Below are 25,380 nucleotides of genomic sequence, written 5' to 3' on the forward strand. Positions count from 1 at the left end.
ATTGCTTTACAGAATTTTGTTTTCTGTCCAACCCCAACATGAATCAACCATAGGTATACATATATCCCCTCCCTTTTGAAGCTCCCTCCCATCTCCCGCCCCATCCCACCCCTCTCGGTTGATACAGAGCCCCTGTTAGAGTTTCCTGAGCCATACAGCAAATTCCTGTTGGCTGTCTATTTTACATATGGTAATATAAGTTTCCATGTTACTCTTTCCATACATCTCACCCTCTCTTCCCCTCGCCCGAAGTCCATAAGTCTGTTCTCTATGTCTGTTTCTCCACTGCTGCCCTGTAAGTGAATTCTTCAGTACCATTTTTCTAGATTCCATGTATATGCGTTAGAATATGATATTTATCTTTCTCTTTCTGACTTATTTCACTCTGTATGATAGGCTCTAGGTTCATCCACCTCATTAGAATTGACTCAAAGGCGTTCCTTTTTATGGCTGAGTAATATTCCATTGTGTATATGTCCACAACTTCTTTATCCATTCATCTGTCGATAGACATCTAGGTTGCTTCCATGTTCTAGCTATTGTAAATAGTGCTGCAATGAACAATGAGATACATGTGTCTCTTTCAGTTTTGTTTTCCTCAGGGTATGTGCCTAGGAGTGGGATTGCTGGGTCATATGGTAGTTTTATTCCTAGTTTTTAAAGGAATCTCCATACCGTCTTCCATAGTGATTGTATCAATTTACATTCCCACCAACAGTGCAAGAGCATTCCCTTTTCTCCACACCTTCTCCAGCATTTATTGTTTGTAGACTTTTTGATGATGGCCATTCTGACCAGTGTGAGGTGATATCGCATTGTAGTTTTGATTTGCATTTCTCTAATAATGAGCGATAAAGGACTTCCCTGGTGGCTCAGATGGTAAAGCGTCTGCCTACAATGGGGAAGATCTGGGTTCGATCCCTGGGTTGGGAAGATCCCCTGGAGAAGGAAGTGGCAACCCTTTCCACTATTCTTGCCTGGAAAATCCCATGGACGGAGGAGCCTGGTAGGCTACAGTCCATGGGGTCACAAAGAGTCGGACACTACTGAGTGACTTCACTTCACTTAATAATGAGCGATGATGAGCGTCTTTTCATGTGTTTGTTAGCCATCTGTATGTCTTCTTTGGAGAAATGTCTGTTGAGGTCTTTTTCCTACTTTTTAATTGGGTTCTTTGTTTTTCTGGTATTGAGTTGTATGAGCTGCTTGTATATTTTGGAAATTAATCCTTTGTCAGTTGTTTCATTTGCTATTATTTTCTCCCATTTTGTGGGTTGTCTTTTCACCTTGCTTGTAGTTTCCTTTGCTGTGCCTTAAGTTTAATCAGGTCCCACTTGTTTACTTTTGTTTTTATTTCTGTTACTCTAGGAGGTGGGTCATAGAGGATCTTGCTTTGATTTATGTCATTGAGTGTTCTGTTTTCCTCTAAGAGTTTTATAGTTTCTGGTCTTACATTTACGTCTTTAATCCATTTTGAGTTTATCTTTGTGTGTGGTGTTTGGAAGTGTTCTATTTTCGTTCTTTTACATGTAGCTGTCCAGTTTTCCCAGCACCATTTATTGAAGAGGCTGTGGTTGCTCCATTTATACTCGTGCCTCCTTTGTCAAAAACAAGGTACCATTGGGCTCATGAGTTTATTTCTGGGCTTTCTGTCTTGTTCCATTGGTGTATATTTCTGTTTTTGTGCCAGTACTGTACTGTCTTGATGAGTGTAGCTTTGTAGTATAATCTGAAGTCAAGAAGGTTGAGTCCTCCAGCTCCATTCTTCTTTCTCAGGACTGCTTTGGCTATTCGGGGTCTTTTGTGTTTCCATATGAATTGTGAATTCTTTTGTTCTAGTTCTGTGAAAAATGCCATTGGTAATTTGATAGGGACCACATTGAATCTGTAGATTGCATTTGGTAGTATAGTCATTTTCGTGATACTGATTCTTCCTACCCAGGAATTTGGAATATCTGTCCATCTGCTTATGTCATCTTTGATTTTTTTCATTAGTGTCTTATAATTTTCTGTGTACAGTTCTTTGTCTCCTTAGGTGAGTTTATTCCTCAGTATTTAATTCTTTTTGTTGCAGTAGTGAATGGGATTGATTCCTTAATTTCTCTTTCTGATTTTTCATTGTTAGTATATAGAAATGCAAGTGATTTCTGTGTATTGATTTTGTATCCTGCAACTTTGCTAAGTTAACTGATTGCTGCTACTGCTGCTAAGTCGCTTCCATCGTGTCTGACTCTGTGCAACCCCATAGACGGCAGCCCACTGGGCTCCCCCGTCCCTGGGATTCTCCAGGCAAGAACACTGGAGTGGGTTGTCATTTCCTTCTCTAATGCATGAAAGTGAAAAGTTAAAGTGAAATCGCTCAGTCGTGTCCAACTCTTAGTGACCCCATGGACTGCAGCCTACCAGGGTCCTCCATCAATGGGATTTTCTAGGCAAGAGTACTGCAGTGGGGTGCCATTGCCTTCTCCGAGTTAACTGACTAGCTCTAGTAATTTTCTGATACTATCTTTAGGGTTTTCTATGTCCAGTATCATGTCATCTGTAAACAGAGCTTTACTTTTCCGATCTGAATTCCTTGTATATCTTTTTCTTCTCTGATTGGTGTAGCTAGGACTTCCAGAACTATGTTGAATAATAGTGGTAAAAGTGGACACCCTTGTCTTGTTCCTGATCTTAGAGGGAATGCTTTCAGTTTTTGACTGTTGAGACTAATGTTTGCTGTAGGCTTATCATATATGGGCTTCCCTTGTAGCTCAGTCGGTAAAGAATCTGCCTGCAGTGCAGGAGACCAGGGTTCAATCCCTGGGTTGGGAAGATCCCCTGGAGAAGGAAATGGCAACCCACTCCAGTATCGTTGCCTGGAAAATCTCATGGACAGAGGAGCCTGGTGGGCTGCAGTCCATGGAGTCACAAAGAGTCGGGCACAACTGAGCAACTAACACTTACTTACCATATGTGGTGTTTACTGTATTGAGGTAGGTTCCTTCTATGCCCGTTTTTTGAAGAGTTTTAATCATAAATGGGTGCTGAGTTTTGTCAAATTTTTTTTCTGCATCTATTGAGATGATCATATGGTTTTTATCTTTCAATTTGTTAATATGGTGTATCACATTGATTGATTTGTATATATTGAAGAATCCTTGCATTCCTGGAATAAACCCAACTTGATCATCAGCTTTTTGATGTGTTGTAGGATTCTGTTTGCTAAAATATTGTTGAGGATTTTTGCATCTATGTTTTTGCATTTATGTTGCAATACATTGATACTGACGTGTAGTTTTCTTTTTTGTGTGTGTTGTCTTTGATGGGACTTCCCTGGTGGCTCAGACGGTAAAGCGTCTGTCTACAATGCGGGAGACCTGGGTTCCATCACTGGGTCGGGAAGACCTGCTGGAGAAGGAAATGGCAATCCACTTCAGTACTATTGCCTGGAAAATCCCAGAGGATTTTCCTGGTAGGAGGACAGAGGAGCCTGGTAGGCTATACAGTCCATGGGGTTGCAAAGAGTTGGACACGACTGAGCGACTTCACTTTCACTTCATAGAATTGAGTTTGGAAATGTTCCTTCCTCTGCAATTTTTTGAAAGAGTTTTAGAAGGGTAGGCATTAGCTCTTCTCTAAATGTTTGGTAGAATTCTTCTGTGAAGCCATCTGGTCCTGGGCTTTTGGTTTTTGGGAGATTTTTGATCACAGCTTCCATTTCAGTGCTTGTAATTGGGTTTTTCATAATTTCTGTTTCTTCCTGGTTCAGTCTTGGAAGAATGAACTTTTCTAAGAATCTGTCCATTTCTTCCAGGTTATCCACTTTATTGCCATATAGTTGTTCATAATAGTCTCTTATAATCCTTTGTATTTCTGCATTGTCTGTTGTAACCTCTTCTTTGTTACTCACTTTTAAAAGAAAAACAGTTCTATTGAGATAGAATTCACATACCATACAGTTTTGTTATATTCATGGAGTTGCAGTGCATCACCACAGAAATTTTAGAATATTGTCATTACGTCAAAAGAAACTTCCATCTTCCTTAGCTCTCACTCCTCAGTCCCTGCCTTCTCTCTCTACCTAGCCCTCAGCAACTGGTCGTTTACTTTTTTCCCTATAGATTTGCCTGTTCTGGGAATTTCATATAAATCGTATTATGTAGTAAGTGGTCGTTTGTGATGTCTTCTTTCACTTAGCATGATGTTCTCAAAGCTCATCCATATTGGAGCATGTGCCAGTGCTTATTCCTTTTTACTTCCAAATAGTATTCTATTTTGTGGAAATAGCAAATGTATCCATTTATTAGTTAATGAATATTTGTATTTTTTCCAGTTGGGGGTATTAACGGATAACACTGCTATGAACATCTGTGTACCAGTTTCTGTGTGGACATATGTTTTCAGGTACATTGGTTATATACCTATGAGAGGAAATTGCTGGATCCCGTGGTAACTCTGTGTTTAACCCTTCAAGGGACTGCCGGCTGTTACCCTGAGTGGATGCACCATTTTACATTCCCACTGGCAGTGTGGCCCGGGTTCAGTTTCTCCACGTGCTCGGAAGCTCTGTTCTATTTTTTTTAAACAGCCATCCTAGTGGATATCAAGTAGTATCTCATTGTGATTTTGATTTTTTTCCCTCACTTTTGTAGTCTAAAGAACCTGTTGCTTCTGAATTCTCAGGCTCTCAGGGATCATTTTTTTTCTTGTAGAATAAATTGCCTTGCCATCTGAGGGTGTTTGGGGTTCTAGCTTCTCCTGTTGTTCTGTTCAGTTAGTTAACGTTGCCTCCATTTGCTTTCTGATATTTAACGATTTGTTAGACATTCTTGTCCACTCATTTTTCTCCTCTTATATCCCTTTAACATTCTGGAGAAGAAAAAAAAATGTGTATGTGTGTGGCAGGTGGTACATACCTGCCAGGTGCAGAGTGGTAAAGAATACACCTGCCAGCGCAGGAGACGTAGGTTCAGCCTCTGGGTCAGGAAGATCCCCTAGAGAAGGACATGGCAACCCATTCTAATATTCTTGCCTGGGAAATCCCATGACAATCCATGGACAGAGGAGCCTGGCAGGCTGTAGGCCATGGAGTTGCAAAGAGTTGGACACAACTGAGCACCTAAACAGCACAGCAGCATGATGTGTGTATGTGTATAAATATATAAAACCAGTGTAATCAGTTCTCTTAATCTACCAACTTGTACCTTTAAATATTCTTTCTTTATGAATATCCCCAAATGATGTCCTTTCTTGTAAGAATTACAGGACCAAAAATATTCCTGTGATGAATATGAAAGAAATGAGGCTCGGAAGGGGTTATTATTAAGTACACTCCAAATCCCTTTGAAGTGTTGGGTTTAACCCTTCTGATTATACTGATTCGATTTGTACTCCTTATTATATGTTTAATGTAGCTGGAATAACATAAATGAACTAAGTAACAATTTTTAATTTCTAAGATTGCAAGAGTTGTGTTTGGTATAGGCTATAAGCTTTAACTGGTTTAACACCATCTGGTAAACTCAGTTAAACACTTGAGTATGGATTGGGGAACAAAGAATAACAACAAGAAAAGCTAATGTTAGTTTTTTCCAGATGATAGATAGTGTTGAAAATCCTTTATCCATATTAAAATCTTCATATTAACTGTGTGAAGTTGATAAAATTATTTGTTTTTAAACCTTGTCTGTTTGATAAGAAAACTGTGAGGGCATGGAATAGTTAAGTAGTTGCTCCAGGCTACACAACTAGTAAATGGTAGAGTTTACTTTTAAATCTATGCAGTTTGGTTCTTGAGTCTGTGCACTTGAAGTCATTATATTGCAATGCCTGAAATTTCTACAGAATTTTTAATGTATTATCTTTTTGAGAGGATAGGGACACTCCTGAAATATTAAAACATTTTTCGGGGCTCCAGAATCACTACAGATAGTGATTGCAGCCTTGAAATTAAAAGACGCTTACTCCCTGGAAGGAAAGTTATGACCAACCTAGATAGCATATTGAAAAGCAGAGACATTACTTTGTCAACAAAGGTCCGTCTAGTCAAGGCTATGGTTTTTCCAGTAGTCATGTATGGATGTGAGAGTTGGACTGTAAAGAAAGCTGAGTGCTGAAGAATTGATGCTTTTGAACTGTGGTGTGGAGAAGACTCTTGAGAGTCCCTTGGACTGCAAGGAGATCAACCAGTCCGTCCTAAAGGAGATCAGTCCTGGATGTTCATTGAAAGGACTGATTTTGAAGCTGTAATTCCAATACTTTGGCCACCTGATGTGAAGAGCTGACTCATTGGAAAAGACCCTGATGCTGGGAAAGATTGAGGGCAGGAGAAGGGGACGACAGAGGATGAGATGGTTGGATGGCATCACCGACTCAGTGGACATGGGTTTGGGTGGACTCTGGGAGTTGGTGATGGACAGGGAGGCCTGGCGTGCTGCGATTGACAGGGTCGCAAAGAGTCGGACACGACTGAGCGACTGAACTCAACTGAACAACGAAAAGGAGTACTAGTTGGGAATAAGTACACGTTCATGACCTGACATGTAAAAGATAAACTGTGACCTAATGTTCTTTTTTTTAAAAAAATTTTTTTGGGAGGAGAAAATTTCTTTACAGTGTTGTGTCAGTTTCTGCCATACAACACAAATCAACCATAGTTATATGTATATCACCTCCCTCTTGAGACTTCCCCCCTTCCTCCCTAATGTCCTCTTGAAAGTTCATATTTATTTTAAATCCTGGTTTGGATAAAATGATTAAATCAACCACATAACAAAAAATACATATTTTTGAGGTGGACACATAATTGCCATGTAGAGTGTTGTAAAGTGTGCATTATATTCTTAAGCAGGAGGTTAGCGGACAGAAAAATGTCCTTGGGTTGTACTAAAAAATTGGATGCAGGCCAGAGTATTAGTGACAGATTCAGTCTTTCTCAGGATAAAATATTTTGGAATAATTCTGAGTGTTTTATTATATTATGTTTTTCCACCAGAGTCTTATTTTGCAGCTCATCTTTTCTAAATAGATCTTTTTTTATAGTGTGTGTATATATAGGTCATTCTGAATCAAGTTAACTTCACAGTTGATTGGGACCTTGTTCCAGGCTTATTGAACAAAGGCTTGTAACACAGAATTTTGGGCAGTGGGCCATTTCCAAAGTCTGCTCCAAAAGAAGCCGTAACAGACAAAGATTGTCTCTTTCTCGGCTGAAGGCTTTCTGTGTGTGACTTGTCTCAGGCCTCTTTTACACTTTTTCTACCCCTTTCATACTCCTCCTTTTTCTATTCAGGGCAAAAGTGTTTTGGTTTTCATTCTGTAGTTACTCTTTCAGTGAGCATTTATTGTGATTTTACTTACATACAAGATTCTTTGCTTGAAACCTATAATGCCTCCCTCTATGGGCGCGGGCATTTATGGGGACAGTAGCCCTCCCAATATGATAGTGTAGAAAATATGTGAAATATTAAGTAGTTTTGCTGCGTCATGTTCTTTCCAGTCTGTCTTTCGATAATTAAAAAGGATTTTTTTTCTGGAGAATATATTTAAAAGGAGCATATGCTTTCTTTCCTTCCTTCCTGACTTTACCCCCTACCCCCTTTACCACCCTGGAACTTCCTAAAGTGCTAAGGGGGAGTATGGTTAAAACAATGTGTTTCTGTATAATAACTTTATAAATAATCATGTCTTAAAAGGGAACAAGACAAAATGTTAATCTGTATTTAATCTGAGTGGTGTGTATGTGGATGTTTGTTTTATCATCGTATGTTTGAAGCATTTCATAATTTAAAATAGTTAAACCTGAAAAAAGGGCAATTTTAAATCTTGTCTACTTGTGAAATTTTTCTTTTTTATTTCAACATTCATTTTAGAAAACTTTTTCTTTCTAGATAGAATCACTCCTGGAATACTGTGCATGTTCTTTTCTTTGAACCTTTGCCTTCTATACAAGTTATTTTACCTATTCCTATTTAGTTCCCCTTCCCATTTTATTAAGGGCTCACTCGACCCTTTAAAAAGAAACCATCAAATTTGGTTTTCCAGTTTTTTAGCCTTTCTTTAGTACCTCCTTAATATGAGTACTGTTCAACCTATTTTTATTCATGCTCTTTTAAATTGTCTCTTATCTCTAGGCAGATGTTGTGTTTTCATGCCTTTTGGCCTTTTTTCTGTTCTGTTCCTTTGCTTGTTATCCCTCTCACCTCCACCTCCACTCCCCCACCGCCCCACCCCCAGTGCTTGCTTCTGTTTGGCCTGCCAAATACACCTGGCTAAAGTGAGGTTTCTTTTATGGAGTCTTATGATGGTGCTCCAGGAATATTAGTCATTTTTTTTCTCCCTGCTCTGTTTGTGCTTTTTGTGCAATTAAATACTTCAAAAAGTTATACTTAATAACATTCAAAAGAATAATGTGATGTAACATAAAATTTATAACAAAATAAACATGTGGTTCTACCACCAAAGTTTACTGGAAAATGGTCAGTTCTACCTGTGTGCTTCAGTCTACTCCCAAGGAGTGTTGTTATTTTCTTGCCCTTTTAAAGTTTATCATATATATGTGTATCCTTAAATAGTTTTGTTTGGGTTTGAGTTTTATAAAAATAGATTAAGGCTATATGTAGTCAAAACCAAAACCCTGTATATAACTTGCTTTTTAAAATTCAGCATTATGTTTCTACTATTTATCTGTAATTCGTATATTTTATTCATAGTAGTTCATTCTCATTAATGTAATAGTTCAAGTATAAATTTGCCACTTATTTGCATTTATATTTAATTAATCTGGAATTGGTTTTTCCTTCTAGTGAGTGTGAGATAGGGGTCCATTTTCTGTGTTTCTTTCTATCTGGCAAACAAGTTGCCCTGTTTAAGTAATGCATTCTTTGGCCCTGTGCAGTCACTGTAAGGTAACAGGGTTCCTTATGATCATGAGTTTGTTTCTGAGCTCTGTCTTCTGTTGAATTGGTCCATTTATTTAACTCTGTTTAAGAACCCTGCTGTCTTACTTACTTTGGCTTTATAGTACATCTGGTTTATTGTAGTGGTTTCACCTGAGCTTCATGGGACCAGAGATTGCTGTAAGGGTGCTGCAACCTGCTAGTCCCTCTCAACTTGGGAGACTCTTGAATTTTATGTTTATTAGAATTAAAAATTAATTTTCTTTATATCAGACTGATTCTTTTGACAGCTAAAGATAAAGTGTGAAAGTAAGGAAATTTGAGTGTGAGAAGGAACCAGTCTCCCTGGAAAAGCTGACTTTGGCTTGGTGAACATAATCGTGCTGTCATACAGACGTTTCCGGCTTGTTCCCCTCCTGCTGCTGCCGCATTCACTCACCCTGCCATTTGGAGGGCTGTATGCCACTGGTGGGGTAATGATGTGGACTCTCCTTATTCCCAGTTAGGAGACTGGTAAGGGAGTAAACTCAGAAAAAAGTTTTCAGGTAATTGGAAATAATGTCCTGAATAGTTCTACAGTGATTGAGGGAAATAAGGATTAAAAAAAGAGATGATTTTAAAGGGAGTTGTGGACACTGTGATATTTGAGCCATTTTGAATTTTTTTTTTCCCCATGAAGACTGGAAACTAAAATGGGATGTTCTTTTAAGAAGGATTAAGCAGATAGCTTCAGATTTTTTCATTTTGTCTTCGCAAGTTTAGTCTTTTTGGTGAAGATCACAGTGGTTATACTATGGAGAACAGTTGGAAAGAGGCTAGATTGGCTGCAAATGGACCTGTTAGAAGACAGATGCAGTAGCCAGGGTGAGAGATGATAGTAGATTGACTAAATTGAAGTGTTGGAAACAAGGAAACACATTTCTGTTACTTAAAGGAAAATGTGACAAGATTTAATGATACTAGATATGAAGTGAGTTGTAGATGTCTGAACTGTTTAACTTGATAGAGAACTGAAGGAGGAAGGCTGGTTAAGGCAATTCTGTATATTTTGGGCACATTCATTTTGAGGTACCATTGAAATATCCAAGAGGAACATCACCGGTGTTTGTATGATTCTGTAGTGTAGAAGAGAGGTCTAGAATGGAGAAGAGCTTATGGAAGTGTAGTAGTAATTTAGACCTGAATGTGGATGAATTTGTCAGGGGTAGGTTGTAAAGGGGAAGAACCTATGACTAAACATGGAGGGACCTTACCTGTCAGGTGACCTTGTAAAGGAGACAGAGAATGAGCGTTGATGGGATCAGGAGCAAACCAAGGTGATCTATCTTTTTTAATATTCTGATGAAATCTCAGTATTTTCCCTTCTGTGGAGTAATAAGTAGCAAAACTTTAATTCCGTACCAAGCAAAATTTGTACTGGTTAATCTTGTGCTGGACCTGCTAGAAAAGAAAAGTATGTAAGACATGTAGGGGTACATGCGGACATGTGCACACACACATGAACACACACACACACAAATTTAGCTAATTCCAGTTTAACAAGTTAGCTCCCTCCATAGTTTCATGGATGTTGGTAGAAGACACAGGATTTCTCAGTCAGAGACATAAGACTTGATGACTCATGACAGGGGCAGGAGCCAGAGTTGGCATCCGTGCTGCTTTTCCCAACCTGGAGCTCCATAGACTGTGAGGAGGGTGGGTGATGCTTCCGGATGTGTAGTATAGTCTCTTACAGGAGAGGAGCCCCCCAGACTTCCATAATGGGCAGAAAGCCTGCCTGACCTTAACCCTGGTGGGAGATGACATCTTTTTGCGTGAGACAGTGAGCAAACCTGCCTGTTGTTCCTGAGGGTGACGTTTTTGTCCTTCCTGGCTGTTTACTATGTAGACGTACTTAAAACAGTCTGGGACAGAGAGTGCCTCTACCTACAAGACGTACAGAAATGCGATGGGTCCAAGGGTAATTGCCTTCCAACAATATTCATTCCTCATTTCTCTACCTTCTTGGCTTCTGGCAAAATTTCCTATGATTGACCACCCTGAGTAACCTGTCTAACAGAACCTGGGACCAGAGCCATTGAACTTGTCTCATAAAACATGTAATTCAGTTTACGTACTATCAACATGGTACTAGAATGAGGCCAAACTGCAATATTGACCTCAGTTTGGCTCCCCAGGGTCCTCGACCAGCCAGCTGAACAAATACTACAACCCTTCAGGGTCTACTCTAGAGAGCCAAGTGGCTTTCTCTTCCAAGTTTCTGCACTGACTTTCTACCTGATGCAAGTACTGCAGGAGAATGCTGTAGTGCACAGCCTTGGCCTGGTCTGCAGGAAGGAAGTCTGGGGCGGTTCTGTCTCATCCATAACAAGACTGGCCTGACCTGAATAGTTGACCCTGACCCGAATGGCTCCAGGGCTGATATGATGTCATTGTTCACCTCAGCTTAAGTCAGGGACAGTTCAAACCACCCTTTCTAATTAGATAACTCCCATTTTAGGGTTAAATAGTTTGGAACAGACTACACATAATTAAAAAATCAGTTATGCCTCTGGAGAGTTCTTCCTACTTAGTCAAGAATAGCTATAATTTGGAGAGGTCATAGCTGTCTGCGGGTATAGGATCTACTGGTGGTGCTTGCTTAAATGCTTGAGGATCTCTTAGAATCACCCCTAAAGTACAAGTCACCACATTTCTGATCTCTTAGAATCACCCCTAAAGTACAAGTCACCACATTTCTGGAGGGAGGTAAGTTAATGCCTGACTTCCGCTTAAGTACTTCTGTAAAGAGTGTCCTCCCCGTCCCCGCCCAGCACAGGTGTTGGGGAGCAGAGGCCAGCTGTTTCTCCAGTGTCCTCTCCTGCACAGATGGTAGGCATCAGGGATCCCAGTTCAGTACAAATATCTGAATCTAGTACTTGTTTTATTTTGGGAGGATTACCTGAAGGTAGTCAGTCAAATCTGTCTTACTTGTCTATGCCACCAGTGAGGTGGCATTCATCTGCCCCTTGCGGTGACTGAATGAAAAGCTACAGGAATTGGGGGTGGTGGTTGGAAAGACACCTGGAGGAATTGGCACCTGGAGTCAGCAGATTGGATCGGGATTGTAATACCATAACATGAAAGAGTGCCTTTGATGTGAGGCACCACTGATGGTCTGAAGATGGGGTTAAAGGTCTGTAGTTAGTAGTTAGTCTGCCAATAGTGGGAGATGTGGCATCTCTCTCCAGGAGACAGATGGGTCTTTCTCCTGGACTCACAGTGTGGGATGCAGTAGTTACCTCTGCATGAGGAACAGAGTCCTTTACTCTGCGTCTGTTCATGATGGTCCACATGTTGACGCATCTGGAATGGTGATGGATCTGCCGGCAGTGATGGCGGCCTGGGCAGTGCAGGCTTCATCAGCAGCTGGACTGCAGCTGGCCTCGTCAAACCATGGGCCCTTACCGTGGCCATGTGTTAATGACCCACATGGTCTCATCAGCAACTGTGATTTGTCTCCACAATTTATATGGCCCATGTTTAAGATGTCAGTCTGTCATTTTCCAAGTAGCAGACCCAAACAGCTATTCCCAATGGGTACCAGCCTCAGATGAGTAAAAAGCTCACAGGGTTTATCACAGGGAATTTCGGCCAAATCTGTGAGAACATCCTTGAGCTCCGCCCACGGAGCATAGCAGCCATACCCACTTCTCAATTCTGTGTAGCTGTCTCTGAGGTCAAACAGCACAGCGGCCCATAGAACACCACGGGGTGTCAGCTTAGTTGAATTATTAATGCACCAGGCCCAGGCATTTAGAGGATCCTCTGTGAATCAATGGGCTTCCCTGGTGGCTCAGAAGTTAAAGCATCTGCCTCCAATGCGGGAGACCCGTGTTCGATCCCTGGGTCGGGAAGATCCCCTGGAGAAGGAAATGGTAATCCACTCCATTATTCTTGCCTGGAGAATCTCATGGACGGAGAAGCCTGGTAGGCTACAGTCCATGGGGTCGCAAAGAGTCGGACACGACTGAAAGACTTCACTTTCACTTTCTGTGAATCAACAGTGTTGGTTTAGGTAGCAGTATGGAAGAAACATTTTCCCTAAAGATGTAGCTGCCACTCTTTCATGTAAAGCTGGGATGTCATAGGAGCTGGACTGGCTGGATTCTTGAATACACCAAACCCAAGGGGCACCTCCAGTGGAGGCTGTTCCTCTTGCCAGAGGCTCCAGTCAGTACAATCATCCATGCACAGAAACTTGTACTCAGAAGCGTCCTAAGGATGGTGGGCACTGGGACCACTAGTGCTTTTCTACATGCCACTCTTTCCCAGTTGGCAAAATCTCCTCTGGCTCTTCAGAGCATTCACTGTGCAAGCATGAAGAATATCAATACCAATTATACATTCATTGGTGGAAGCATCACAGTAATCCATTGAGTTGGTCCCAAGAACCCCACCCAGAAGAGTGCATTAGCTTCTGTTCTCCACTGTGAACCACACCCAAAGCTGTAGCTGAAAGCAGGTACCCTCTCCTTCCACAGGATGGGGATGTGGGCTCCAATATGTTTATATCAGCCAGCTATAAAATGTCCTGCCTTCCCCAGAGTGCTCTCACACACCCAGGTATGCTTGGTCTTCAGTTTCTCTTGGGAACCTGGAGAACTTGGCCCCACCCTTAATCATCTTTCTCTTAAGGGTGTATGGGGAGGTTGGGAGAGAGTGGCTTTCAGTAAACAAGGTCAGTTTATTTGTTTTGAGCAGTGCTGTGGCTGGGAGCATTTCCGGCCCACCTAAAGGCCTGCATTCTGTTTTCTGTAGCAAGGTCATCATTACTGATGGACACCATCCATTCTGTTGGGAACACCTTTATTCAGCAGCTATAGCCTTATTACTTTTTGGCGGGGGGCCTGAGTTTGTACTCTTTGGTTGACTTGGGCTTGATGTGCACGGTGGCATCATTGTTTTTAGGAGTTCACCTTATGTGGGCTCTTGGCTGCTCTATTGTCAAAAGACCAGCTCTATAATTCTTGCTTGATATCATCGTAGGACTGGGAGTTTTCTGAAGCTGGCAGGGCTGACAGAATTTAATCTTTGGGTGAGTTTCTCCTTCTCTGGTGAATTACCTTCATCATCATTTAAAACCCAGTTGAGGATGGAAGAGCCTGCAGGACGAATCAGTGCCCTTGGGAGATTGTTTCGGGGAAAGTTTCCCCAAAGGGCCAAAGCTGTCTCAGCAGACAGGGCCCACTGTCAAAAATGCCGAGGTCTTTGCCTCATCTCGAATGAATAGAAGGTTGAGAAGACAAACTGCAGGAGGGACTGAGCAGGAAGATAGCCAGCTGTTGCCTTTCTGCTTTAACAAACGTTATGTGTCCCCTCCGACCCCTCAGTCTCCCAAGCAAACTAGCCAGAGTTCTAGGTTCTCCTGGTTCTGTTTAGAGTGGTTACAGTTTTCCTTCTTTCATGCTCAGTATAGATACACTGAGAGAACCTTATATACCCTTGCCTCCCTCTGCAGATAAATATTACTAGTTGTTTTCAGGGTCCACCAGGTGAGCTTAGTGAGTAGCTGACAGTAGCCAGGGCATCATTCAGGCTGCTGTTTTTGAAACTACTTCCTGGTACTCGTCCTGAAGCTGCCGCCCCAGTTCAGCCTCATTACTAAGCCCTGAAGTAGAGGACCAGAGACTGCCTGGAGGACCACACGAGTTGATCATGTTCACTCACGATTCCCAGGGACTTCTCTCAGTTTTCATTAGCTATCCTTTCATTCCAACTCTAAAAAACTTTGTCTTTGTTAGCACTCCATCTTCATTACCAAAGCTTCAAACATTGCAAGGGTTTTGAGATTTTACCCTTAGCGGATGCTCACAAGTTAAGCCAGCCACAATTCCATAGATGTGAGGAGAAGACGTGAGACTCCAGGTTAGAGACAAAGGTCATTATTGTCATAGTCAACACTGTGTCAGACACCAGCCCCACTTTCTATAGGATATGTCCGAGACAGCCAGATGGTGCCTGGCTGTACACAGTCAGGTGTGTTCCAGGAAAGGAGCTCCCAGCTTAGGGGACCAGCTCTTTTATAATGGGCAGTAAGCCTTCTGCGGAGAAGGCAATGGCACCCCACTCCAGTACTCTTGCCTGGAGAATCCCATAGATGGAGGAGCCTGGTAGGCTATAGTCCATGGGGTCGCTAAGAGTCGGACACGACTGAGTGACTTCACTTTCACTTTCACTTTCATGCACTGGAGAAGGAAATGGCAACCCACTCCAGTGTTCTTGCCTGGAGAATCCCAGGGACGGGGAAGCCTGGTTGGGCTGCTGTCTGTGGGGTCTCACAGAGTCGGACACGACTGAAGCGACTTAGCAGCAGCAGCAGCAGCAGCAGTAAGCCTTCTGACGTTATCTTTGTTATACTGGACAGTAAGCCTGCCTTTTGTTCTTTGAGGAGACACTATATCTTCTAAGGCTAGGGAATCAGCATCTCCTCTCACAAGGTGTGCAGAAATACACATAACATTAACCTTTATTTCCTGACAGTGCCCCCACCTCCACTCCCTTTCAGTTCATTTCACATGCTTCTGTTTTCTTACTGCTTTCTAACTGGTCTCATCCCAGTAGTCTTCTCTCTGTCCTCCTGTGCAAGAGGGATCTTTTAGAATATAGACCTGATGATATTGCTCAATTTGAATTTTTTATTGGTTTTTCATTACTATTGGGACTTCACTGATGGCTCAGATGGTAAAGAATCTGCCTGCAGTGCAGGAGACCTGAGTTCGATCCCTGGGTCAGGAAGGTCCTTTAGAGAAGGGAATGGCTACTCACTCATTACTGTTAGGCCAAAGCTTAAACTGTTGAGTGGTCGTGTAACTATTTCTCATGTGCTGACTACTATCCAGCTTTTTAAAAAAATACTTACAGTTAAATAAGAAAAACAAAAACCTACCTTCTTTAAAGCTATAAAGGCCAGTACTAATGACGTGCCAGACATCACCTCGGATGAGTGTGGCTCCCCTCGCTCCCAGGCCGCAGCCTGCCCCTCAACACCCAGAGCCCCCGGTGCACCCAGCCCAAGTGCCCATATGAACCTCTCTGCCCCAGCTGAGGGCAAGACTATCTTGAGGCCAGAAGATGCAGAAGCCAGAGTATGAAGTGGAATGAATGCTCCTGTTTTGAGAAGCACACTTGTAACTGCATCTTTTGGAATCTTTTTGGGGGGCAGGGATTTCTGTACTTTTATTTCAGAGATTCTCTGGTCACAGGTTTTCCCCAGGGAACTTCTGAGAAATTTGCAGTTTCTTACCAGATGAAACATGGAAATTTTGCCCTTAGTTCCATGCATCCCCACATCTCCTTCGCCGCCCCCGACCCTTTTTTAGTTTTAATTTATTGGTTAAACTTATGGTGGCAGTCCGTGAGGTGTGTCAAAGAGTGTACAGATGTATGTGTGTATATTGTATATATGCTAACATATTACTGAAGGACACATTTTAATAAATAAAAATTTCTGTCTTAAAAAAAAAAAAGGCCAGTACTAGGTAGGCTGCAGATGTGTGGGCTCCTTGCTGCCAAATTGTAACCCCTGGTTTTCTCTGGTCTTCTTTTTTTTCCTTCTTAAACCTTTGTCTGTAATATGCTGTTCTTCTTGCCTTAAATAATTTCCATAATTTGCCTCTAATATTTGTTTATTTTTTAAAATGTACTTACTCTATTAAAGCCTTCTCAACCTAGTTGGATATCTTGCTCTGAACACCTTTAGAGTAATTGCAAATAAATTGTGCGTGTGTCACTATAGTAGTTACTTCATCTGATTGTAATTTCTGATTTCTTTATCTGGTCTGTATCTACGCAAAATAAAGTGTAAGCGACACAGAGTAGGAGCCCTCCCTTTCCACACACACCAGGTCTTTGGGAGAGAAAATCGCTTCCCTCAGAATCACTTTGGAATCAAAACCAATAGTTTAGTTGGTGCTTTTAATCAGCTTTAGAGATCCCATGTTTCAGCGTCCAAGATATTAATTTGCTTAATTTTGAAGGGGAGCATGTAGTAGTATTCACTGAAAAATAGACATGTGATACATTCTTAATATGTGGACATTATATATATTATTTACTCTGCCAAACAATATTTTCTTGCTTTGTTCAAATTTAAAATATAGACTGTGGACATTCATAAAGAGAAAGTGGCTCGAAGAGAGATTGGTATTTTGACAACAAATAAGAATACATCAAGAACTCACAAAATAATAGCACCTGCGAACATGGAGCGACCTGTAAGGTATATTCGGAAACCTATTGACTATACAGTTCTGGATGATGTGGGCCACGGTGTCAAGGTAAGTGTCTTCATATTGTATTCTCTTAAAAATTTGCAGGCTATACAGTTTCAGAGTAAACTTGAATACATAGTAGAAACATTTAAAATTATTTGTTAATAATAATAGCTATAGAGCCTGGTTCATAACTTGTGAAGGATTTTCCACATATGTCTTTGTTTTCAAGCTTTGAAAAGATCATGTGATCTAAGGGTTGTTCTGTTTTATTAATGGAAACACTGAAGCTTTATAATACATAGGAATGGTGTTTTTAAAGGTTTCAGTTTTATTAGAGGAATGAACTGTGGAATCATTTCAAAGAGGAACTGGCATCTTACAGACTTTCATTCCTGTGGTATGCGAAGCTTATGATCTACTTAGGGCCTGCAGAAAGGGTGGAATAAGAGAGTTCTATTGTTTTCAACCTTAGAGTCCAGGGAGCTGGTAAACTGACTCATCCATAAATGTAAATGTTAAGGAAATGAAGTGAGATCTTAAGGAAATAAAAAGCCTAGTTTTATTTCCTTAAGATGTTTTAGTTCTAAAACGTGCTTGGGAGACACTGAAGTGGAAGTTTTTAAGTTGCTAACCAATTACATTTTGAGTTGTAAGGTATAGAGATCATTTCCTTCCAACACTCCTAACATCTTTGTGTAAATTTACACACACTTAACAGAGGACGCTGTGCTCCATAACAGGTAAAGGTTACACCATTACACAGTAGCAGAATTCAAGTAGAATTTTTATTCCCAAATAAATTATCCTTTCACCCTTTCATTTGGGACTAGTTTATACTTGAGTGCTATTTTTTTGTTTTCTCTTTCACTTGAAACAGCATATGAGGGAAGATGTATGGTCATATTTAGAATATTTCTAAGTTACTTTAGAATAGTATTTAGTGTATTTTAATGCTATCACATTAATATGTCTTTTCTTCAAAGATAATGAGGTTATTCAAATTTAATTTCTAAATCCAATTGTGAAATGTAGTGGCAAGGTAGGATTCCAGACATTGTTTAATCTAGATAATAATGAGCCGTGTTATTCTAAACAAATGTTAAAGAATACCAAAGTTCTGGCACAGTTTCTAGCAATAAGAATATGGGTCAAGCAAGGTATATTCCATTTTTGGATGCTTTCCTTAATGTTGCTTTTATGGTCACTTGAAAAATGATAAGATACAAATTTAGAATGGCAAATGAGATGGAAAGAACTTGAGGGAACCCCTTTTTCCCCAGTGTAGAAAAAGTCTTCAATCTGAAGATAATTTTCCTTAAGTGGCATGTTGCAAGTAGGCTGCTTTGGACACATTAGTTCATATATATAAGCTGGCCAGGTTTTAAAGATGTAGCCTTTAGGATCAAAGCAGCTTTTTTTCAGTTCTGAATTTTGATCAGACTTGTTCAGAAGGAAATTTAGAACTAAAACAAACTCTATTTACTAGTGCTGGCCTCTTAGGATTTGGATTCTTAAGCTACACATGAGAGGGTTTCCAGACCCTATTTGTTTGTTTGTTCCTTAATTAGAATTTGGCTAAGATGTTGTGGTGCATTGTAATTTTGTTTTTAAACCCTGAGCTGCTAGGTCCTTTTCTGAATTTGGAAGCAACCTGTAATTTTGGATTTTAACATTTACAGTTGATCACTCTTTAAAATTCTGTACCATTCCAATAATGAAGCATGAGCATTCATTGTCCAGTAGGCTTAAGGTCTGTGCACTGAGGCATTAAAATAGCCATACGTTTAATGAGCTATGTGTTTGTATTTAAATCAGAGTTTGTTTTTTATCATCCATGATTCAGTTGAATTAGTTTGATAGGATAAAATACTGACCTAAGAAATTACATAATTTGCATGAGATTGGCATAATTAAGTGGTAATTTTCTTATGAATATATTACTTTGAATAAATATATGATACCTATGAATATTTCCCTACTGCTTGTGGATGTCTTTTCTTTATAAAATACTTAAAATATGACTGGGTAAAAGCTTATTAACATGAATCAAGTAACTGTCCTATCAGATAAGATATCTAGAATTAATTTCTACTTTTTCCCCCCTTTTTTGCCAACGTAAAGTGGCTAAAAGCCAAGGTAAGAGATACTACTTATCACTTGATCCACGGTATTCCTTCTGTATTGATAGAGGCTGCAGAGCCACTAAAACTTGAAAACTTCTCCTATGTCTGTCTGCTTTTTTCCCCATAGGATTTATATGGGTTAAATATACTCAAACCCAGTTCAAATCAGCAACATTTAGCTTGGATGTGTTAATATATCAAAGATATATTGACATCTGCATTTATATAGGAACATTAATTTTGCTAACATTTATTGCTTTGCTCATTTTTTGATAGTTGCCTTGCTTTTATTGACTTACAATTAGGAGGTTTCCCAGACATTACATGTGACTTTGTTACTGAGTTGTTGGGATAGAGATGATTTTTCAGATGAATATTTCAGCAAGTTGACACTGAGATCTGTAGTTTGTATTCATGCACACGTTTCGAAAATTTCAGGAAACCGAATATTTGAATTGCAGAAAAGTTAGATCTCAGTGAGCATGTATAACAATAAAATAATATATAAAATTGAGTAATCTCACCTGTATTTTGCAATTAATTGGCATGAAGGGCGCAAAATAATATGAAAAGCCAAGTGCAAGTGGTATTTTGACTTTTTAAAATATAGTACCAAAGTCTGTTATTAAAGCTGTCTGGGAATCCTTATTTCACATTCTGATATTTAAAAAATAATAATACACGGTGTCAAAACACCAAGAGAACAATTTGATATAAAAATAAAAGCGTTTCTTTCCACATTTTAGCATGGAAATAACCAGCCTGCAAGAACTGGCACGCTGTCGAGAACAAACCCTCCTACTCAGAAACCACCGAGTCCTCCCATGTCAGGCCGGGGGACGCTGGGGTAAGCACTCAGTTACATCTGTGTTCTTCAGATCCAGTGAAGGAAATCAAAGTGAATCCAAAATGAATCTGCCTGTTCTGTAATTTCTCTGAGGAACTCTGTACCAGAAAAGTTTTTTGTATGTGTATAAATGAGCATTGTCTATTATTTTCCAATTCATTATAAAAATTTTATATACATATATATAAATCTGACCTTAAAATGAAATATTTATTAAAATGAAATAACCAGAGGTTTCCGTATATATTGTCTTTACATGTATTTGCAATATTTATATTACAGAACTTTGAATAAGTGGCCTGTTTTGCATACTTGGTTTGGTAGCTTGCAGTTCTTCCATTTCCCCCATTTCTGCTTTCCCTGACACTTGGGAATCTTTACTGGGAATCCTTCTAACTGTGCTTCTGCTGGTCATTTTGGGGCCCTTCATTCTATAGTAGCTTTATGAGAAGGCCAGTGCAGAAGGAGAAAAGATAAGTTTGTGCCTTCTTCCTTCCCAGTTTTCAATGCAATGCAAATACTGAATACTTGGTAAGACAGTCCTGAAAGATTATTCACGTTGTTGTAGACTATAGACTCCTTGTTTTGGGGGGAGGGGTGGTAGAATCGTTACTTTATAGTAACAGGAATCAGTAAGCAACATTTTTTGTAGGCTCTTAGTTTCAATTTTCATTTTGTGAACCCCTTGCCCCTGAAAAAAACCATGAAGTTGTTAAATAGAAAAGTTAAATTGTGTATTGAGAAATTAATGGCATCACTACTGGGGCCAGAATGTACTTGCCCATATATTAATATTCCCGTATTGAGGTAGGAATAAACTACAGAGGAGATATTTAGCTTCCACAATATATAAGGACAGTGCCTTGTGGGTTACTGAGTTGGGAATCATATGTATTTCAAAGTTTCATATTACTGAGCATTTAAAAAATTATAACTATTATTTTTAGAAAGAAAAGGTAACAGATTTTAGCTTTTGTTAAAGTAACAAAATTCATATGTTCCTATTAAAGCATTTTCTAAAAACAAACTTTAGTATTTAAAAAAAATTGTGTTATACTTGGTAATAAAGGGATAGTCACAAATTTGGGGGGGAAATACCATTTTATCTTTCTTATCCATTACTCCTTTCTCTATTATGCTTCTTTAGACGAAATACTCCTTACAAAACCCTTGAGCCTGTTAAACCTCCAACAGTTCCTAATGACTACATGACAAGTCCTGCAAGGCTGGGAAGTCAGCATAGTCCAGGCAGGACGGCTTCTTTAAATCAGAGACCGAGGACACACAGGTAAATTTTTAGATTGAGCCTTTGAACAGCTGAGAATGTATGTTATTGATTGATGACAGACTCCTGTAGAATTATAGGTAAAGGGCTCCTCTGATGCTAACATAGATGGTAAGGTTGAGGATGATAATACTGTATACATTTCTGTAAAGTTACATCATGACTTCTATTTTTTTAGATTTTTTAGTATCTATACTGCTAGCAGATTGCTAGTATTTCTTCTTTTTGACAAAGGTACATATGTACATTTGGATGAAGACTAAAGAATTTTTTTTTTATGGTCATTTAGGAAAAAAAGATCAAGATAACCACTGTGAAATTTTTTGGGTAAATGGTTAAATATCAGAAACTATCCAATGAGATTTAAACTTGAAGCTCTGAGGAAGAATTTCTTAGGAGAGTTGATAGACTGCAGAGTATATTATTATATAAATTGTTTTTTTAAAAAGTTCTAGAAATCAACTACCCAGTGGATTTTTTTCCCCTTTGTTTTAAAAAATGTATTACTTTTTGGATGTGCTGGTTCTTCGTTGCTGTGCGGGTTTTTCTCTAGTAGAGGTGAGCAGGGGCCGCTCTCTAGTTGCCGCGCACAAGCTTTTCATTGTGTGGCTTCTCTTGTAGAGCATGGGCTTTAGTGGTGGCGGCACGTGGGCATAGCAGTTGTGCTTCTCAGACTCTCGAGCACAGGCTCAGTAGCTGTGGCGCCCTGGGCTTTTAGTTGCCCTGCCGCGTGTGGGATCTTCGCAGATCAGGGATTGAACCTTTGTCTCCTGCATTGGCAGGTGGATTATTTACCACTGAGCCACCAGGGAATCTACCCAGTGGATTTTTAAAAACTTGATATGGAACATAACGTGCATTTCAGAAAAGGAGATAATTTATTAATATAAAACTTGATGTATTAATAGAAACTGAATATAGTCAAGTAACATCACGCAGATGAAAAAATGGAATAGTAGCAGCAACCCAGAAGTCCGCTTCAGGCCTTTCCCAGTGATTGCTTCTACTTCCCTCCCCCTAAAGTCACTACTTTTTTGGGGGAGTACTTTATTGTATAGTTTAATTTTTTCATTTAATTTTTTACCTCTCTTTTAATAACTTGGGCAAGGAACTGCTCTTTCCCTTGATTTTTGGTTGGTTTTATTAGAGATATAACTTGGTAAAATTATTTTGAAGGATTCAGTTCCATAGGGTATACCAAGCTCTTAAATGCTATGTAGTTGTTATTTGTTGTTACTATTCCTGTTAGTAAATAAATTGTCATATTGATGTCTGCAGTTATAGTATCAGTTACAGTATGAATTCAGTGAGGACCAAAATTGTTTTTTAAATTGTTTCTTTATATGTTTATTATTGAATTATTACATCAAAGTATGATTTTTCTCTGTAGTGATATAGTAATAGTTTAATCATATTCAACAACTAAGTTACTTCATTATACTAGGGATATATACCAGTGAGATAACGGTTTTTTTTTTCAGGAACTTGTTCTATTAGAATAGGGATCAACAAACTATTTTATCAAGGGCCAGGTTGTCATTACTTTAGGATTTGTGGTCCATATGGTCTCTGCTGCAGTTACTCAGCTCTGTCATGAGAGCAGCCACCAGCAGCATGTAAATGAATGAGCATGGCTGTATTCCAACAAAACTTAATATATGGCACTGAAATTTGAATTTCACATAATTTTAATGTGTCATAAAATATTATTATTTTGATTTTTTCCAACTAATTAAAATATTAAAAAGTATACTTAGCTCATGGATTATAAAAATCAGACTATGGGCCAAATTTGGCTTGTAGGCTGTAACTTGCAAACGTCCATGTTAGAAAAAGGCATACAGATTAGTTAATCATACAAGCACATAAGTGCATCTGTCTGTTATATGGTGGTGGCACAAAGCAGAGTATTGACTAGCTTGGGAGGAGGGAGGCCTTCACATCAGACCTTTTTTTGTTATATAAATATTTTTTCCCCTTCTGTTAGTATGTGACAGTGTAATTATAGATGGATCATATTGAAGAAAATAAATTAGACAGTGTAGATTATTACTCTGCTGGGTTTCTGGGCCTATTGAACCAATGATGTTGAGTTCTAAAAATATAATATGGAGCTTCAGGCTACATGGGTACATATGTATATTTGCATATGTGTACATGTGTACTCCTAAAAGGAATCAACCCTGAATATTCATTGGAAAGACTGAAGCTGAAGCTCTAATACTTTGGCCACCTGATGCAAAGAACTGACTCATTGGAAAAGACTCTGCTGGGAAAGATTGAGGACAAAAGAAGAAGGTGGTGGCAGAGGATGAGATGGCTAGATAGCATCACCGACTCAATGGACATGCCTTTGAGCAAATTCAGGGAGATAGTGAAGGACAGGGAAGCCTGGCATGCTTCAGTCCATGGGGTCACAAAGAGTCGGACATGGTTTAGCGACTGAACAACAACATGTCCACTCTACATTACTGAAACTGGTCAGTGTGAGGTTGTATACCTAAAGGGACAGTAAGTCCATAGAAGTTAAAATTTAATAGTATCCACTATTCTACAATGTTCCTTGGTGAAATTTCATTATTTTCTTTCTCATTTGCTTATTTTTCCAAAAGTTTCCCTGTCTTATTACTGTTCTTTGAGATTAATTAGAGATTAATTAGAGATTAATTAGATTAATAAATTGCATACTAATTTCAGACTAATTGGTTACCGTTTTTATTCACTTCCATAGCATCTTTTGTGGCTTCCATCCCACTATTTTTTAACTTCTGTTTTCCCATTCTCAGCCAAGAGGTCCATGACAGTGTAGTTCATGTCTGCTTTGTTTACTGCTGTTTATACTAGGTTTTAAATAAATCCTTGCTGATTCATTGTATATGAGATTGTATTGGTCATTCATTTCTCAGTGATCTCTTAACAGTTCTGAGTACTATGTGATTATATTGGTTTTCCAGTAGATGGAGAAACATAGTGAAACACATGGACTTCCCTGTAGCTCAAACAGTAAAGAACCTGCCTGCGATGCAGGAGACCAGGGTTCAACCCCTGGGTTGGGAAGTTCCTCTGGAGAAGGAAATGGCAATCCACTCCAGTATTCTTGCCTGGAGAATTCCTTGGAGAGAGAAGCCTGGCGGGCTATAGTCCGTGGGGGCACAAAGAGTCGGACACAACTGAGCAACTAACACAAAGTCAAACACAAAAACCACTTCAGGTATTAGAGTTAAAATTTGTATCGGACAGTTAAAACGTTTCTTTCTATGTAAGCATGTGTATATATATCCACACACACATCCATCATAACAGTATCTGGTGGCTTTGAATTGATAATATTTTTTGAAGGAATCCCTAGAATTGCTGTTTTCATGGTTTTTCTCTCCCTTTTGCAGTGGAAGCAGCGGAGGAAGTGGCAGCCGAGAGAACAGTGGCAGCAGCAGTATTGGCATTCCCATCGCTGTGCCTACACCCTCACCACCCACCATTGGACCAGGTATGTCATCCACTAATCCATTGTCATATGTGGTAGTATTTATGAGCTTTATTATGGAAGTCTGAAGCAATTTAGTTACGTTAGATGAAACTATTAAATTTATGTGATTGTTGCCAGAATGAAAGCTAACACTTAAAAACAATTTTTGATTGGTTTTCAGAGTTTTTGGAGTTTTGCAGCTGTTTCTCCTTACTTATAAAAAAAGCATATTAAATAACTTTTGGGCCATTTTGCTTCAGAAATACTTGGTTACTAGTCAAGAATGATAATTATTATTTCAAGAGCAAACCAATAATTGTTGATAATTCAACTGAAAGATCAGTGTCTTTAATGTGAATTATGCATCACTGAACCTTGATGTTGCCTTGTAGGCTGCTAGGTGTATCAACTCTGGTGATAGCTGGTTGTGACCTTCCTGCTTTTATGTATGATATTCGATACATATGTCAGTAAAATGCTCTGAATGTAATGTGGGATTAAACTAAGAAAAGCTCTTTTACTTTT

General features: G+C 39.4%; 1 protein-coding gene across 11 annotated transcripts in view; it reads left to right on the forward strand.

Moving 5' to 3' along the window:
• Window positions 1-25,380, forward strand: part of ABI1 (abl-interactor 1) — an 88,028-nt gene that overhangs the window by 45,475 nt on the left and 17,173 nt on the right. For 7 of the 11 annotated variants that reach the window (XM_010859843.1, XM_010859844.1, XM_010859833.1 and 4 more), the window contains exons 3-7: window positions 17,021-17,197; window positions 19,256-19,270; window positions 20,004-20,104; window positions 21,252-21,392; window positions 24,776-24,876. In XM_010859843.1, coding sequence (XP_010858145.1) covers window positions 17,021-17,197; window positions 19,256-19,270; window positions 20,004-20,104; window positions 21,252-21,392; window positions 24,776-24,876 — 535 coding nt within the window. The remainder of the gene's footprint in view (window positions 1-17,020; window positions 17,198-19,255; window positions 19,271-20,003; window positions 20,105-21,251; window positions 21,393-24,775; window positions 24,877-25,380) is intronic. The other 4 variants (XM_010859835.1, XM_010859836.1, XM_010859840.1 and 1 more) reach the window with 1 other exon arrangement.

The sequence above is a fragment of the Bison bison genome, unplaced genomic scaffold (genome assembly GCF_000754665.1).
Source record: "Bison bison bison isolate TAMUID 2011002044 unplaced genomic scaffold, Bison_UMD1.0 scf7180017864461, whole genome shotgun sequence".
Classification (NCBI taxonomy): domain Eukaryota; kingdom Metazoa; phylum Chordata; class Mammalia; order Artiodactyla; family Bovidae; genus Bison; species Bison bison.